This window comes from Grampus griseus (genome assembly GCF_964374135.1).
Source record: "Grampus griseus genome assembly, chromosome: 10".
NCBI lineage: Eukaryota > Metazoa > Chordata > Mammalia > Artiodactyla > Delphinidae > Grampus > Grampus griseus.
This window is the reverse complement of record NC_139004.1, coordinates 52,814,935-52,829,809: the sequence shown is the minus strand read 5'-3', so window position 1 is coordinate 52,829,809 and position 14,875 is coordinate 52,814,935. Positions and strand designations below refer to the sequence as shown.

At 48.0% G+C, this 14,875-nt stretch overlaps 1 protein-coding gene across 1 annotated transcript in view; it reads left to right on the top strand.

The window, feature by feature from the left end:
* Positions 1 to 10,984, top strand: part of SUSD5 (sushi domain containing 5) — a gene marked incomplete at both ends in the record, with an annotated part of 37,372 nt that extends 26,388 nt beyond the window's left edge. Inside the window, one exon of the mRNA XM_082664678.1 lies at positions 9,690 to 10,984. Within this exon, the coding sequence (XP_082520804.1) occupies positions 9,690 to 10,984 (1,295 nt within the window). The remainder of the gene's footprint in view (positions 1 to 9,689) is intronic.
* Between the last annotated feature and the right edge of the window lie 3,891 nt (positions 10,985 to 14,875).

Below are 14,875 nucleotides of genomic sequence, written 5' to 3'. Positions count from 1 at the left end.
ATTATAAATGTGTGTGTGTGTGTTACAAGAATATTGTCACCAGGTGTTTGATTCCACCTTACATGTATTTTTCCAGTGAACACCAACTTGTTTTGATTAAGGAACTGCTTCAGTTGGAGAAAAGTCATCTTGAGAGGGTGGGCCGAACAAGGGTTTTGGAGTTGGACCCATCTTGGTTTGGACAACAACATTCCTTCTACGGCCTATTGGCCATTCATTCATTCACTCTGTCCCCCTCCCTTCATCTGGCAGGGTCCCAGGTACTGTGTAATCAACGTTGAGCAAAACTGTCCCAACCCTAAAGGAAACTAGTAAACTGAATACCTTAGGAGAGACAGAGAAGCAGTAGATGATGAGGTAAAAGGGAAAGCTGGAAAACGAGGTGTCCCAGGTGAAATTTTAAAGGAAGTGTGTGTTCCCAGGTGGGAAAAGTGCTCAAAGGCTGCACAGGTCCAGTCAATGGAAGCTAAAAAGTGTGCACTGGTTTCACAGCCTACGAAGGTTCTGGTAGCCTCATGTTTTCAGTGTGTAGCTGGGGAGTGGGATGCACCTGGGCGGAACTGCAGCGAGCACAGGAATGAGCTGGAGCTTAGGAGCTCAGGGCTACTAGGAAGACTGTTTCACTCGAATTTGTCACTGTTTGGGCATCTTGAAGACTGGCTAGATGACTTGGGTTAGATTCTCTAAAAGCGGAGCCTGTTCAGATGTGCATGGCTTGTTGGGGGAGAAAGGGAATAAGGGAGGCAGGGAAGGTGAGAGGGAGGAGTTAAGGATGTGGCCTCAGCTGGATCATTGCTTTGCCTGATCCCTTGGGGAGCTGGGGAGCATGAATTGCACCACAGGGTTGGTCCCACTTGGAAGCAAGGGGACCGGCCTGAGTTCCTCCATATTAGTCTGTCGTTGGCTGCAGGCTGCTGTGCACAGAGGGCAAGGCGGGTTGCAACTGCCCTAACTGAGGCTCCCATTCCTCCAAGGGCAGTCCTCCAGAGGAGTGGCAGCTGTGAACCCTCAGCTGCCGTCGCTCACAGCTGCTGGCGGATGGGTGCACTGGTCTGGGAAAGGGGACATGAGCACCAACAGCATCCACTACAGTGGAGAACTTAGTTGCTTATTAAAGCATCAGTTCAGGACAGCAGTGGTTTAAAGAAAAATTAGTAAAGTGGGGACTGCCTGAATGAGCATGATGAAATTTAAACTTTGAATGGTAAGCGGGCATGAATGCACAGGGGCACGCCCACCTGGGTGGTCAGTGAGTGGCCAGTGCAGGAGGGTGCCTCAGGCACACACTGCCCACCCAGGTTGTATGTTCACCTTGACCTTATGGTCCAGCCTCAAGTGGTGCTGGTGAAATCTCTCACTTAGCACAGGGACTTTAGCCTTGACCATCAACCTGAATGGGTGGGGACTTCTTAAACTGCCATTTTCTCCCCTCTGCGTGTTGGTATTTCTCTAGCTTTGGTTCCTAGAGTCCAGGTCTGGGTCTGGCCATTTTATTTTCCATTCTCCTACCTGAATCCACAGTTGGTTTCCATTCCCAGTTGGGTAGCACGAAATGTTTGTCATACCTCTCTAATGTTCTTGGTATCCAATTATGGTTAGTTGTTGCCCTAATTATAGAAAAGTCCTGGTGCTTTGCTCCTTACACACGTGCACAGATTTCCATGCTATATTTGGTTTTCTTTGGGCTTCTTATTATACCAAGTCCCATATCTTCAAGGCCATATCCATCTCTGGCCACTTGTACCCTAGATAGTCTCTGACCTCCCAGCACTCCGAGTGGCCACCCCTGGCCACGTGATCATGGTGCCACACGTGCTTCCCTGGGCACACTGACCATTCCCCTACTTGCTGTCCTGGGGGCTCACTGCCTTCAACAGCTCTGCCCTCTCCTGACTCAGCACCCAGTGGTCCTATGGCCTCTACCCTGGTCTGCAATTACCCCAGGAAGGGAGAGACTCATAGACCCTTGCTCTCTGATTTGCCCCTTGATCCTCCTTTAAAACTTGCCCTGGGGACTTCCCTGGCAGTCCAGTGGTTAAGATTCTGAGCTTCGACTGCAGGGGGCACAGGTTCAATCCCTGGTCAGGGAACTAACATCCCACATGCCACATGGCGTGGCCAAAAAAAAGACAACTTGCCCTGACAAAGGGTATCTGCTAAGACAGGCTCTGAAAAGCCTTTAAGATTTTCCACTCCAAGCTCCATGGTTCTGTTTGTGCTTTCTGTAGTATCAGGAAAGTGAGTGACACCAAGCTTGAACTCACTCTACCAGCCCTGCCACCTCTGAGTCCAACAACACATGGACAGCTACTCCTTTTCCCTTCCCTGGTCTGTTGCAGCTATGGAAACAAGACCCATTCCCCATTTGGGCACTGAGAAAAGAGCTGTCGTAAACCATGCCAAACCTGTTCCATGTCATCTCTGTTTTGGGAGTTGTTTTTTGTTCTTGTTTTGTTTTTTTAAACAACTTTCCTGAGGTTTAATTTGCATACAATAAACAGTAACCATTTAAAATATAAAAGTCTCTGAGTTGTCACAGATCTGTACACCCATGAAACCACCACCAGAACCAAAATACAGAACATTTTCATCTTCCCCAAGTCTCCTCATGTTCCTTTCTGTAAGAGGAGTTTTATACACTTTATTTCATTTCATCTTCATAAGTCTGAAAGTAGAAATGGCCAGCTCCAATTGATAGATGGGAAAACTGAGGGACAGAGAGGTTCAGTAACTTCCTGCGTCAGGCAGCCAGAAAGAAGCAGAGCCAAGGGACTTCCCTGGTGGCGCAGCGGTTAAGAATCTGCCTGCCAATGCAGGGGACACGGGTTCGAGCCCTGGTCCAGGAAGATCCCACATGCCGCAGAGCAACTAAGCCTGTGCGCCACAACTACTGAGCCTGCGCTCTAGAGCCCGCAAGCCACAACTACTGAGCCCGCATGCCACATCTACTAAAGCCCGCGCACCTAGAGCCTGTGCTCCACAACAAGAGAAGCCACCGCAATGAGAAGTCTGCGCACCACAGCAAAGAGTACCCCCCGCTCACTTCAACTAGAGAAAGCCCGCGCACAGCAACAAAGACTCAAGGCAGCCAAAAATAAAAAAAGAATTATTAAAAAAAAAAAAAAAAGCAGAGCCAAGATTAAAACCAGGCACGTCTCATTCCAACATCTTTATGATGGCTGTGTGCTTCTCCAGGGGCCTCTAAAAAGCATCAGGGCTTGCTTTGTAAACTAGCTGTTCCCTCACTAAGTTCCTTTGCTATTTTCCCTCATTTCTAAAGCCCATCTTTTGTTTTCTTAAATTAACTTCCATTTCTGTTTTTCTCCATCTTCTAGACTTCCTTCATAGAGTAAAAGCCAGAGACTGGACTGAATTTAGAATCTCTTTGTCAATATTGCCATATTTGTTCAGAGGTTCATTGAACCAGTGGTTATTTCTGGCTTGTCTGGTTGTCTTTTTCAAAATTACTATTTTTAAAGGCTGTGTAGCCAAGACCAGAGGGAAAAAGAAGGCATGCGTGGGCTTCCATAAATGCAACAACATGAAAAATGGCAGCCCTGGGAGAGCCCAGGGTTCTGGGCCCCGGCCTGTATACTTCTGCCCCTGATAAAGGCACGACCTGGGCGACTCTTTTCTTTTTACTCCTGATTTCTATTGATGTGTAGTCTTTGGTTTTCCTAAAGTAACAATTAAATCTAAACACACAGGGAATGACTTGGTTTTTGCCAAGAGAGCCCATGGAGTTTACATTTCCTGGATCTGTTGGTCTAAATCAGGAGGCCCAGTGTTGTGCCAGCCCAGCTTTCAGGAGAGCGTGGGAGAGGGGAGGGCTGGAGGGTTGGTTAAGGAGAGCGCAGACTCAGGGGGGCAGAGGGAGGGGAGAGAAATTACACCTCAGCAGGCAAAGGGCTGATGTTCCCCACCTTGAGGCAGAGTGTAATTTGGGGTTGACATTCAGTGAGCAACAAACTTTACTGTGACTCAAGAAGGGAAAAACAGGCTTGGGATATTTTGTCATGAGTAGACTCTTTGTAAACAGTTGGTGTCTGTGTCTTCATTTGAGGTTTTGGCGAAACTGTGACACAGTGAGAGCCTGTTTCTGAGCCAGACCTTGACCTGAGAACCTGGGCAGACAGGAAGAGCTTGGCTCTGGGCCCTGGGCTGCCATCCAGGGATGCTCTAGGCTCAGGGAGCTCTGAAGGCAGAACCTCCAGACGGACAGGCAGGCAGGCAGACACGCACACGCACACGCACACGCACACGCACACACACACACACAGCTCAGACTGGCCATAAGGGTCCTGGTCAAGGCAGGCCCACCAGGCAAGAGTGGGCTGACCTATCCCAAATCCCCAGCTCTAACATTATACGCTAGGCCAGTATCTCCTGCACAAGAAGGTAGGGGGGAGGAGAAAATGGCTCACGTCCTGCCCATATTCCAGGTGCCTTTTGACTTCTGAAGCTCATGGGCTGGGTTACATGGGAGAAGGAATTTAGCCCACATTGATTATGCTCAGTACTAGGACTAAGAGGTTGTTTACCATTCTTTGCTACTGTCATGCACCAAATAATGCCCTGGCTGACGGACTTCCAGACTGAAACAAGCTTGATCAACACGGGCTTCCATCACTCACTTGTTTACCTCTTCATTCACGCGGTTATTCATTCAACAAATATTTCCAGAGTGTCTACTATGTGCCAAGCACCACGCTGAGTGCTGGGGACACAAAGGCAGAGAGGACTTGTCCACACACCAGAAGACAGAACTATCACAAATACCCTGAGAGGATGACCAATATGGAGTTCCAAACAAACACTTCCCAACACAGACGGTCCTCAACCTCAGACACACGTCAGAACCAATTGGCAAAATGCCCAAATAGCACTTGGTGCTCAAAAGAGAAGCTTGCCGGGTGCACACCAGTGAACTTACCTCGGTCTCGGAGCTCGTCAGCTCTTCCAGAGGCATCTTTCCATTCCACCAAGGGAAAGCGTACGCTGGCAGCCAGTGCCAAGCTGGGAAGACACAGGGAGAATCCCCGAAACAAAATAGTTTCGACAGCTGCTATGAACGTCCCCCCAAACCCCCTCTCAGGGCCAGCGAGTCACGAGCAACTAGCTCCTCGCAGCCATCCCGGCGAGTCTTCATGGCGGCGGCTCTGGTCGGGAAAACCCCGGGAGCCAGATATCGCGAGAGCCCAGCCTCAGGTTGGGCGCCAAATACTTAACCTAAAGTGGGTCCAGCTGCTCGCCGCTCAAAAGCCAATAAAGAGGCAAGGTTGACGGAAAGGAAAGTTTGCTTTATTTCAAAGGCCAGCAACCGAGAGGGGAGGCCAGTCTCCTGTCCAAAGACCGACTCCCCCCACTGACAATCAGTGGGCAAGAGCTTTTATAGGCAGAGGGTGGGGACTACATGCAGGAACAGCACAGTCAGCTCTGACCGTCATCTTGAAATTGGTCAGGCGGTGGTCTGATCACCATCATCTTGATTGTTTTAGGTTCAGTTAATCTTCAGTTCCAGGGTCGGTTTGTTCCCATTTCTTTGAGGCCAGTTCTCAGAATTGTGGCAGCTTATGTCATGGCTACAGCCTGGTCACCATATAGTTAACTTCTTCCACCTGCTGGGGGTTTTAGTATCTACAAAGTAGCCTTCATCGAGTCATAGTAGTAACATCAAAGATCACAAATATAGTAATGAAAAGTAAAATGAATGGGCTTAACTTTTAGGAGCAGATCAGAAAGGATTTTTAAATGTGTTTATAACTCTACAAGTCATTAAATAAGCAAGATAAGGAGACTTATTAGAAATAAACCAAATGCCCACTAATCCAGTTTCAGAGCCCAGGAACACACCACACCTCAGCATTCCATCCAGACCTTGGTGCTGGAGATCTTTGCATTTTGCCCTTTTTAAGGTGCAGAGTGAAGTAGGGGGAAACTCCTGAGCTTTGTTTCCACCTGCAGAATACGTCTGACTCCAAATGTGGTGAGGTGGGGGGCAGTGGAGGGGGATCCCTCACACCAACAACCAATTTTGCAAATCTCTGGACACCAGCTGGGCGTCCTACAGTTCAATTCCATTCTAACATTACCTACCTGGAGTTAGTGCAGAACCCATGGATTACGGGCTCAGTCCCACAAGACTGCCTCTGCTTTACATGCCAATCACAAATCCAGATCACCTGGACTTGTGACCAACTGGCTATAAATTGGGGGTTTTTACGACCCCCTCCTCAGGTTTGACAATTTACTAGAACAGCTCACAGAACTCAGGAAAGGACTTTACTTATAGTTACCAGTTTATTATAAAGGATATTACAAGGATACAGGTTGAATAACCAGATGAAGAGGTACATAGGACAAGGTCTGGAAAGATCCCAAGGACGGGAGCTTCTGTCCCTTGAACCTGGGGTGTATTCCTCCCCAGCACGTTGGACACATTCACCAACCTGGAAGTTCTTGAAGCCCTGTAGTTTAAGGGTTTTTATAGAGGTTTCATTATGTAGGTATGGTTGGTTACATCATTGGCCTTGGCGATCAGCTCAATCTCCAGCCCCTCTCCCTAGGTGGGGGTGGGGCTGAAAGGTCCAACCCTCTAATCACGTGGTTGGTTCCTCTGACAACCAGCCCCCAACCTGAAGCTCTCTAGGGGCCCACAGAGTCACCTCATTAACATAACTCAGGTATGGTCAAAGAAACTTGTTATGCATAACAAAAAATATTCCTGTCACCCCCATCACGCAGGAAATTCCAAGGGTTTTAGGAGCTCTGTGCCAGGAACCAAAGACCAAATATGTATGTTATTATATCACAAGAGCCTAAGAAACCTTTCTATTTAATAATTGTGTCTTGGGGCTTCCCTGGTGGCGCAGTGGTTGAGAGTCCGCCTGCCGATGCAGGGGACACGGGTTCGTGCCCCGGTCCGGGAAGATCCCACATGCCGCGGAGCGGCTGGGCCTGTGAGCCATGGCCGCTGAGCCTGCGCGTCCAGAGCCTGTGCTCCACAACGGGAGAGGCCACAACAGTGAGAGGCCCGCGTACCACAAAAAAAAAAAAAAAAAAAAAATTGTGTCTTGGACTTCCCTGGTGGCACAGTGGTTAAGAATCTGCCTGCCAATGCAGGGGACACAGGTTTGAGACCTGGTCCGGGAAGATCCCAAATGCCGCAGAGCAACAAAGCCTGTGCGCCACAACTACTGAGCCTGAGCTTTGCCGCAACTACTGAAGCCCGTGCTCTCTAGAGCCCGTGCTCTGCAACGAGAAGCCACCGCAATGAGAAGCTCACACACCGCAACGAAGAGTAGCCCCTGCTCACCGCAACTTGAGAAAGCCCACGCGCAGCAACGAAGACCCATTGTAGCCAAAAAAATTAAAAATAAATTTAAAATAAAATAATTGTGTCTTGTAGTAGGATGTAACTTTCAAAGACCATTGAGAGGGGCAAGCTCAGCGGGCTGCTCTCTTCTGAGGACACAGCTACTTGAGACCTTCCTAACCAGCATGGTTCCTACCTCACCAAGTTGTCCTTACATTCGGGGCTCCTGCCTGTGGGGCCCGTCTTCCTTCTCACTCAGCTGGATTCAGGATACTTCACAGCACATCTCACAACTCAGAAGTCTTACAAAGAGCAAATCAGAGTTTCAAAAGATACTTTTTTATTTAATTAAAACATACATTCAAGGATATCACTTATATGTGGAATCTAAAAAATAAAACAAACTAGTGAATAAAACAAAAAAGAAGCCGACTCACAGGTATCAAGAATAAACTAGTGGTTACCAGTGGGGAGAGGGAAGGGGGAGGGGCAACATAGGGGTAGAAGATAAAAATAAAAGGGTTATTATGAGATTATATGGAATCGTGTGTGAAACTGTTGAAAATTGTAAACCACTATAGAATTTAAAGATCTTTCATTCAATTTTTAGAAAGTTTGAAAAAACATACATATAAATCATAAGGGAACAGATTAATAAATTATCAAAAAATAAAGAAATTTGGCCACCACGCAGGTCAAGAAGTAGAATGCTGCCAGTACCCCCAAAAGAATGTGCTCTTTTGTGCTCGGCTTCTTTTGCACAATTTTATGGCTGTGAGATTCCATGTCATGGGAAGCAGGGGTTGGTTCATTTTTATTGATGTCCAGATTTTCATTGTATGAATGTACAACAGTGTATGTGTCATTTCTGCAATTAATGGCCATTTGAAGTGTATCTAGTTTCTGGTTATTATAAACATGCTCGTGCATGTCTTTTGGTGACCGTGTCCACACGTTACTGTTGGGTACATACTTAGGAGTGGAATTGCTGTGCTTTGCATCCTTGTTTACACTAGGAATTTTCGGTCTGTTTAATTTTAGCCATTCTGGTGCTATGTAAATGGCATTTCATTATGGCTGTAATTAGCATTTCTCTGTTACTAATGAGGTTGAGCCTCTTTACATGTGTTAAATGACTATTTAGATATCCTTTTTGTGATGTTCTGATTCAAGTATCTTGCCAACTTTTCTATGGTTTGTCTGCCTATTTATTTATTTATTTATTTTAAACTTATTGATTTATTTTTGGCTGCGTTGGGTCTCCGTTGCTGCGCGCGGGCTTTCTCTAGTTGTGGAGAGCAGGGGCTACTCCTCGTTGCAGTGCGCGGTCTTCTCATTGAGGTGGCTTCTCCTTGAGGTGGCTTCTCTTGTTGTGGAGCATGGTCTCTAGGTACACAGACTTCAGTAGTTGTGGCATGCGGACTCAGTATTTGTGGCTCACGGGTTTAGTTGCTCCACGGCATGTGGGATCTTTCCAGACCAGGGATCGAACCCGTGTCCCCTGAATTGGCAAGTAGATTCTTAACCACTATGCCACCAGGGAAGTTCCTGCCTATTTATTATTGATTTGTAGGAGTTCTTTATAAATTCTGGAACCCTTTGAAGGCTATATGTGTTGCAATTATCTTCAACTCTGTGGCTTGCATTTTAACTCTCTTCATGGTGGCTTTTGATGAACAGAAGTTCTTAAAGTTAATGTAATTCCATTGTCTGTCTTTGCGCCAATACCACACACAGTCTTAAAAAGTACTCCAGTTTTATAGTTAATCTTGAAATCTTGTAGTTTGCATGCTCCAGCTTTTCTTTTTCCTTGTCTATTCTTGGCCCTCTTCATTTCCATAAATTTTAGCATCAGCTTGTCAATGTCTGAGATATTTATTAGGATTGTATTAAATCTACATAGATCAATTTGGGCAGTATTGACAGCTTAACAATTACACTTCCATTGTACTAACATAGGATAGCCTTCACTACTTAAGTCTTCTTTAATTTTGCTCAGAAATACTTTGTACCATTCTATGTAGAAATCTTACCCATCTTTTGTTAGATTTATTCCTAGGAGTCTGGGGTTTTTTTATGCTATGGCAAATGGTATCTTTTAAATTTTTTGTTTTCTGTTTATTACTGGTATATAGAGATAAAGTTGATGTTTTATGTTGACTGTAGACCCAGTTTCCTTGATAAACTTGCCTGTTAATTTGTTTAACACTTTGTATATAGGTTCTTTGGGTTTATCTGTGATACAGTCATAGCATCTGAGAATAACAGTTTTATTTCATTTGTTCTAGTCCTCATGCTTTTGGTTTCCCTTTCTGTGTTCCACGCTGGCTCTGTGACCTCGGACTTAATGAGGCTTTTCCCTCTTTCCTTCCAGATGAGGGTGAGGTACATATTGACTATGAAGATAATTTTCCTGATGACAGATCTGTGTCATTCAGAGAGCTCATGGAGGATTCCCGGACAGAGGCAGAAGAGGACAGGGGTCAGGGAGAAGCCTCTGAGGAGGCTCCAGAGCAGGACCATCTGGTCTCTATTTCTGTGGGGAAAGAAGACACAGCCCAGGATACAGCTTTTGCGCCAACCACAGGTTTGCCCAGCACTGGGAGCGGTGTCCCCACAGACCTGCCAGGATCCCGACAAAACCAGAAGTACATGTTCTGGTTTCCTGATGAGACCTTCCACAAGCCTGAGTTGGAAAAGGAGATGGACGAGGACACCAAAAAGCAGTTTCCTGCTGGAGACAACCACAGTGGCACCACATCGGTCCCAGGTGAGCCAGAAACTAGGGTCATCTACAGCAGCACTGATGGTCCCTTGGGGCCATTTGTGGGCAGGAATGACAGCAAGGCAGGTGACCCAATGGTGAGCAGCAGCGATGAGTCCTGGTTAGATGGCTACCCTGTGACCGATGGGGCTTGGAGGAAGACAGAGGCAGAAGAGGAGGAAGAGAAGGACGAGGGCAATCGATCAGTAGGGCTGGAAGAAACCGTCCTAGTTACACCCAATCAGCCTGCTCTTGTGGAAGTTAAGAAGCCCAGGAGTACCACCCTCACACTCAATGAGGACACAACCAACCGTTCAGTTCTTCCAACTCAAACTCTAGATGTAGAAGCTTTGGCTCTCAGACCCATGAGTGTGTCTGAAACTGAGAGTCCCAGCAAGGGGGATGGTGACTTGACCAGGGACCAGTCAACTGTTCCTTGGAGATATGCCACAGAGAAGCCTCCCATGTCCACCCTACCCTATGAGCTCACCAGCTCTATCCTGGAGACGGTGACAACCGCCATCCACAAGACGTCGAACCTCATTCCCTCAACTGTCACGGCGGCCACCCGGACTCCAGTGGAAATCACTGCCCCTGAGGTCCAGGATACCTTTCCATACCTGCTGTCTGAGGACTTCCTGGGACAGGAAGTCCCCGGCCCAGGTGCAAGCGAGGAGCTTCTTCCAACCTTGGAGTCCTGCGTAGGGGATAAGTGTCGCAGCCTCAGCAGAGGCCCCATCATTGCCACCATTGTCACGGTCCTGTGCCTGCTGCTGTTCCTGGCAGGCATGGGGGCCGTGTGGGGTTACCGCAGGTGCCGGCACAAGAGCTCCGTGTACAAGCTGAATGTTGGCCAGCGGCAGGTTGGTCACTACCACCAGCAGATTGAGATGGAGAAGGTCTAGCCACCTTGGGGGGCTCGCCCGAAGCCCCTTGGGAGGAAGATAAACTGTGACATATCACATTGAGAAACCCTGACAATTCACTAGCGCACGAAACAAGTGGAGTAGGGCTCATCTTCTTTTTCTCAGGTCTTTGTTTTCTAGGCTGAGAAGCATCTCTGGAGGCACCTGGCAGGGCAGGGAGGCTTTGGTGGCATCTTCACACACCTCAGCATCCCCTTGACCATCTGCCCTGGAACCTGTTGCACTAATCCCAGACCTGTGCTTCCTAATTCCAGTGAGAGGTCAAAACTCACCTCTTCATCATACAGTTGTCTTTTCTTTTTTTTTTAAGAAAGAAAATGACTGAGATTGCAACATGAAATTTTCGAAATAGATGTGATGTACAAAGCATTTGAGAGCGGTGTTATTTCGGATATAGATATTTAATTGCTGGGAGTGGGATATGGAAGAATAATGGGTTATTTCCTTTTAATGCTGTGACGTTGCTGAGGGCATATGAGCCAAGAACCAGGACATAGTCTAGAAGCGTTGAGATTTTTTAAAAATTGTTTGTTGAAATTGGAAAGAATTTATGACAGATGTTTCGTTGGGTGGGGAGGGGAGGAGTGGTGGGACACACATCCACCCTGTTCCCTCCATCCTGTGGGACAGCCCATCGTTTTTTTAAAAAACAAGATTTGTTTTGTACCGGTAAGCACCATTTCCTCTCAGAAGCAGTGGCCTGGTTGTCCTTGACCAGTCTGTGCCTAGGAATGTCTTAGAGTTTTTGCCAGGACTAACAAAACTCAGTCCTCGGTTTCCTTTCTCAGGATTAACCATTCCTCTGAACTCCAGGAAGAGAGAATGAGCTAGGAGGAAAAAAATGTTTCAAGAGGGCCAAGGGCTAGGATATCAAGCATGGGTACCTACCTGATAGAGAAGCAGAGGAATTGAAAAGGAATATGAAATGACCTGTGACAATCTGTACCTTACCCTGTTGTGGCGATTTTGAGCCCTCTAGAAACAGCCTGAGTGCAGGATGGACTCCGCATGGCTGCTGTGCACCCAGTTCACGGCATCTCGATCATCTTATGATGACTCAGCACATCTCGCTTATGATGACAGAGCATGCGCCTCAGACCAGTGGCATCGACATCACCTGGGAACTTGCTAGAGGTGCAAATTCTCTGGTTCCACCCCAGATGAAGTGGAGACCCTGGGGGTGGGGCCCAGCTATATGTGCTTTAACCAGCCCTCCAGGTGATTCTGATGCACGCTCAAGACTGAACCACAGGCTTACAAGCACATAAATTTTGAGCTTTGAGGCCAGCTGAGGCTCTGGAGGCACCGATGAGGAACACCTGAGGTCTGTCTTGCACGGAGGTCAGGCATCGCTGTGCCCCTGGATAGCATTTGAGGCTGCCAAAACATCACTTCCAACTCAAAAATAGGTAATATTAATACAAATGTATTAATAAATTTATCACAAATAAATAATACATGCAAATGTATTATTTGATAGAACTGAAAAATAAACCCAACACATCAGTTTTTAAGTTTTTATTGATTTGGTGTCATCTAAATTAATGTTATAGGATCTAATAATGCACGTAGAAACGGAATGCTTAAAAACACTGTAAACCAGGCTTCCCTGGTGGTGCAGTGGTTGAGAGTCCGCCTGCCGATGCAGGGGACACGGGTTCGTGCCCCGGTCCAGGAAGATCCCACATGCTGCGGAGCGGCTGGGCCCGTGAGCCATGGCCGCTGAGCCTGCGCGTCCGGAGCCTGTGCTCCGCAATGGGAGAGGCCACAACAGTGAGAGGCCCGTGTACCGCAAAAAACACACACACACAAAAACAAAAATAAAAAACACTGTAAACCTAAATTGTATGTCATCATGTGTGTTTTGAGACTGGTAAATGTTTACTGCTCACAAAAATTTGGGGGTGGGGATCCATTAACACAAAGCTTCCGACATTTTTTAAATAAATAATTATTTCCCCAAACAGTTACTTAGTGTATTTTATATCTGCGTTACATCACAGTGGTTTTTTATAAAGGATTCCCTAGTAGTCTTGAAAGTAATGTCTTAATACTTGTTGGATCTAAGACCACCCTTTCTAAGCCTAACTCTCAGCCATGTGACCTCCCACAGCAGGATTCTGGGGAGTCTGCAGAGCTCCTGCCCCCTCCCTCCTCCTTCCATCTTCCTCACCCCAACCAGAGACCATGCCTCTCACTACAACAAAAAGCCCAGGGCCTTGCTACTCAAAGTGTGGTTCCCAGGCCAGCAGCACAGACACCACTTAGGAGCTTGTTAGAAATGCAGCATCTCAAGCCCCTCCCCAGACCTGCTGACTCAGACTCTGTGTTTAACAAGATGCTCAGGTGATGGGTGTGTGCGGTCAAGTTTGAGAAGCACTGGCCTAAGAGACCAGAACCAATGGCCTCCCTTCTCCTAACTGATGGGACAGTCAAAGGAATCAATAGAGAGAGTTAGGGGTAGGTGGTCAGGAAAGCCTGGGGAGGGTTAAGAGAACCATCAAGGTGTGGTGGAGGGCTGTTAGAGGCCCAGATGAGAGCTTCAGCAACAGAAAAGCCCCCGAGGGACAAGGGCTCTGGCCTCAAGAAGAATACAGCCCCTGTCCAGCCGTGGCCCGGAGAGGCAGGCTTTTTAAAGACCTGGACCTCTTCTCTCAGCCTGCAGTCCCTTGCCAAGTCCCAGCTGCGGTCAGCGGCAGTCGAGGGTGAGGGAGCCCAGGCAATGTCTGCCCAGGGGCACAGGGCAAGGTGGGCAACAGATCTGGAGGTGTGAGTGGAGTAACCCAGCTCAGAGACCCTCAGCACCACTCCCATCTGCCTCACGTCCCTCTTCACCTCTGCGAACACCGGGTATGACCCCTCCCAAGCCACCCAATGTAGTGGACACTGTTGGTGCCCACCCAGATCCCCTTCACTGGGCAGATGAACCCTCCTCCTCCTGCCCTGTTGGCTGCTAAAATGCTCATAAATGCATACGTGTACCCTTCTCACCCAGAGAACTGTCCTCAGACTAATGGGAGTTCCCTCACCCAGGAATTAGCCCCTCACACCCCTCCACCCATGCGGCAGCCTGCACGTAGCCAGTGAGTTATGGACACGAGCACACAGAAGGCCGGCCTCCTTGCCTCAAGGTGGGAGAGCTCCCATGGGATCATGCTGAGGCTGGTCTCCAACGAGACCACACCCTTTCCAGCTCCTTCCTGCTTCCCTTCTCCTGAGAGCACCCCATCACTCGCACAAGGCTTTGCTTCAAGGGATCAGGACTTAAGACGTCCATTGATGGGCAAACTCTTACTGCCTACACCGCCACTCCTGCTCCGTCCAAACTTTTCCACTGTATCCTCCAGAATTCCCGGGCTGACATCAACAGAATCCGTGTCCTCCACCACCTCTTCCAATAGCCGATGTGTGTGAACTCTCTGGCCCATAGGTCTAGTTTTGCCCTGGCTGGTTCCTCACTCTTTCCACCTGCCTCCTTCTACACTTTTCTTTCTCCTTGCTGGTCCTTGGGCGATAGGCCTGGAGCACAGTAGCTATTGGCTGTCATGCCTGGAGGCTTTTGGTCCTCATTAAACAGTAAATACTTTATCACTTCTCAGACCTTGGCAGCCAGGGACCAGCTCATCAGATCCAAAGCAAGCCCTGGATTCCCAGTGTTTTCCTAGTGAGATCCCAGTTCTCTGAAAGAGAGTCTTCCTGGGGAGAGGAATGAGCCTGCATCTCCTGAAGGCTCTGGGCCCACCCATGGCTGGCGAGGACTCCCCCTCTGCGTGACAGCCAACAGTCCTTGGGGTGAGGGCTCTGCTTCACTAGATGCACATCAGAAACCTCACAGACCTGAGAAAACAGCTCATGACAACACGCGTCCTA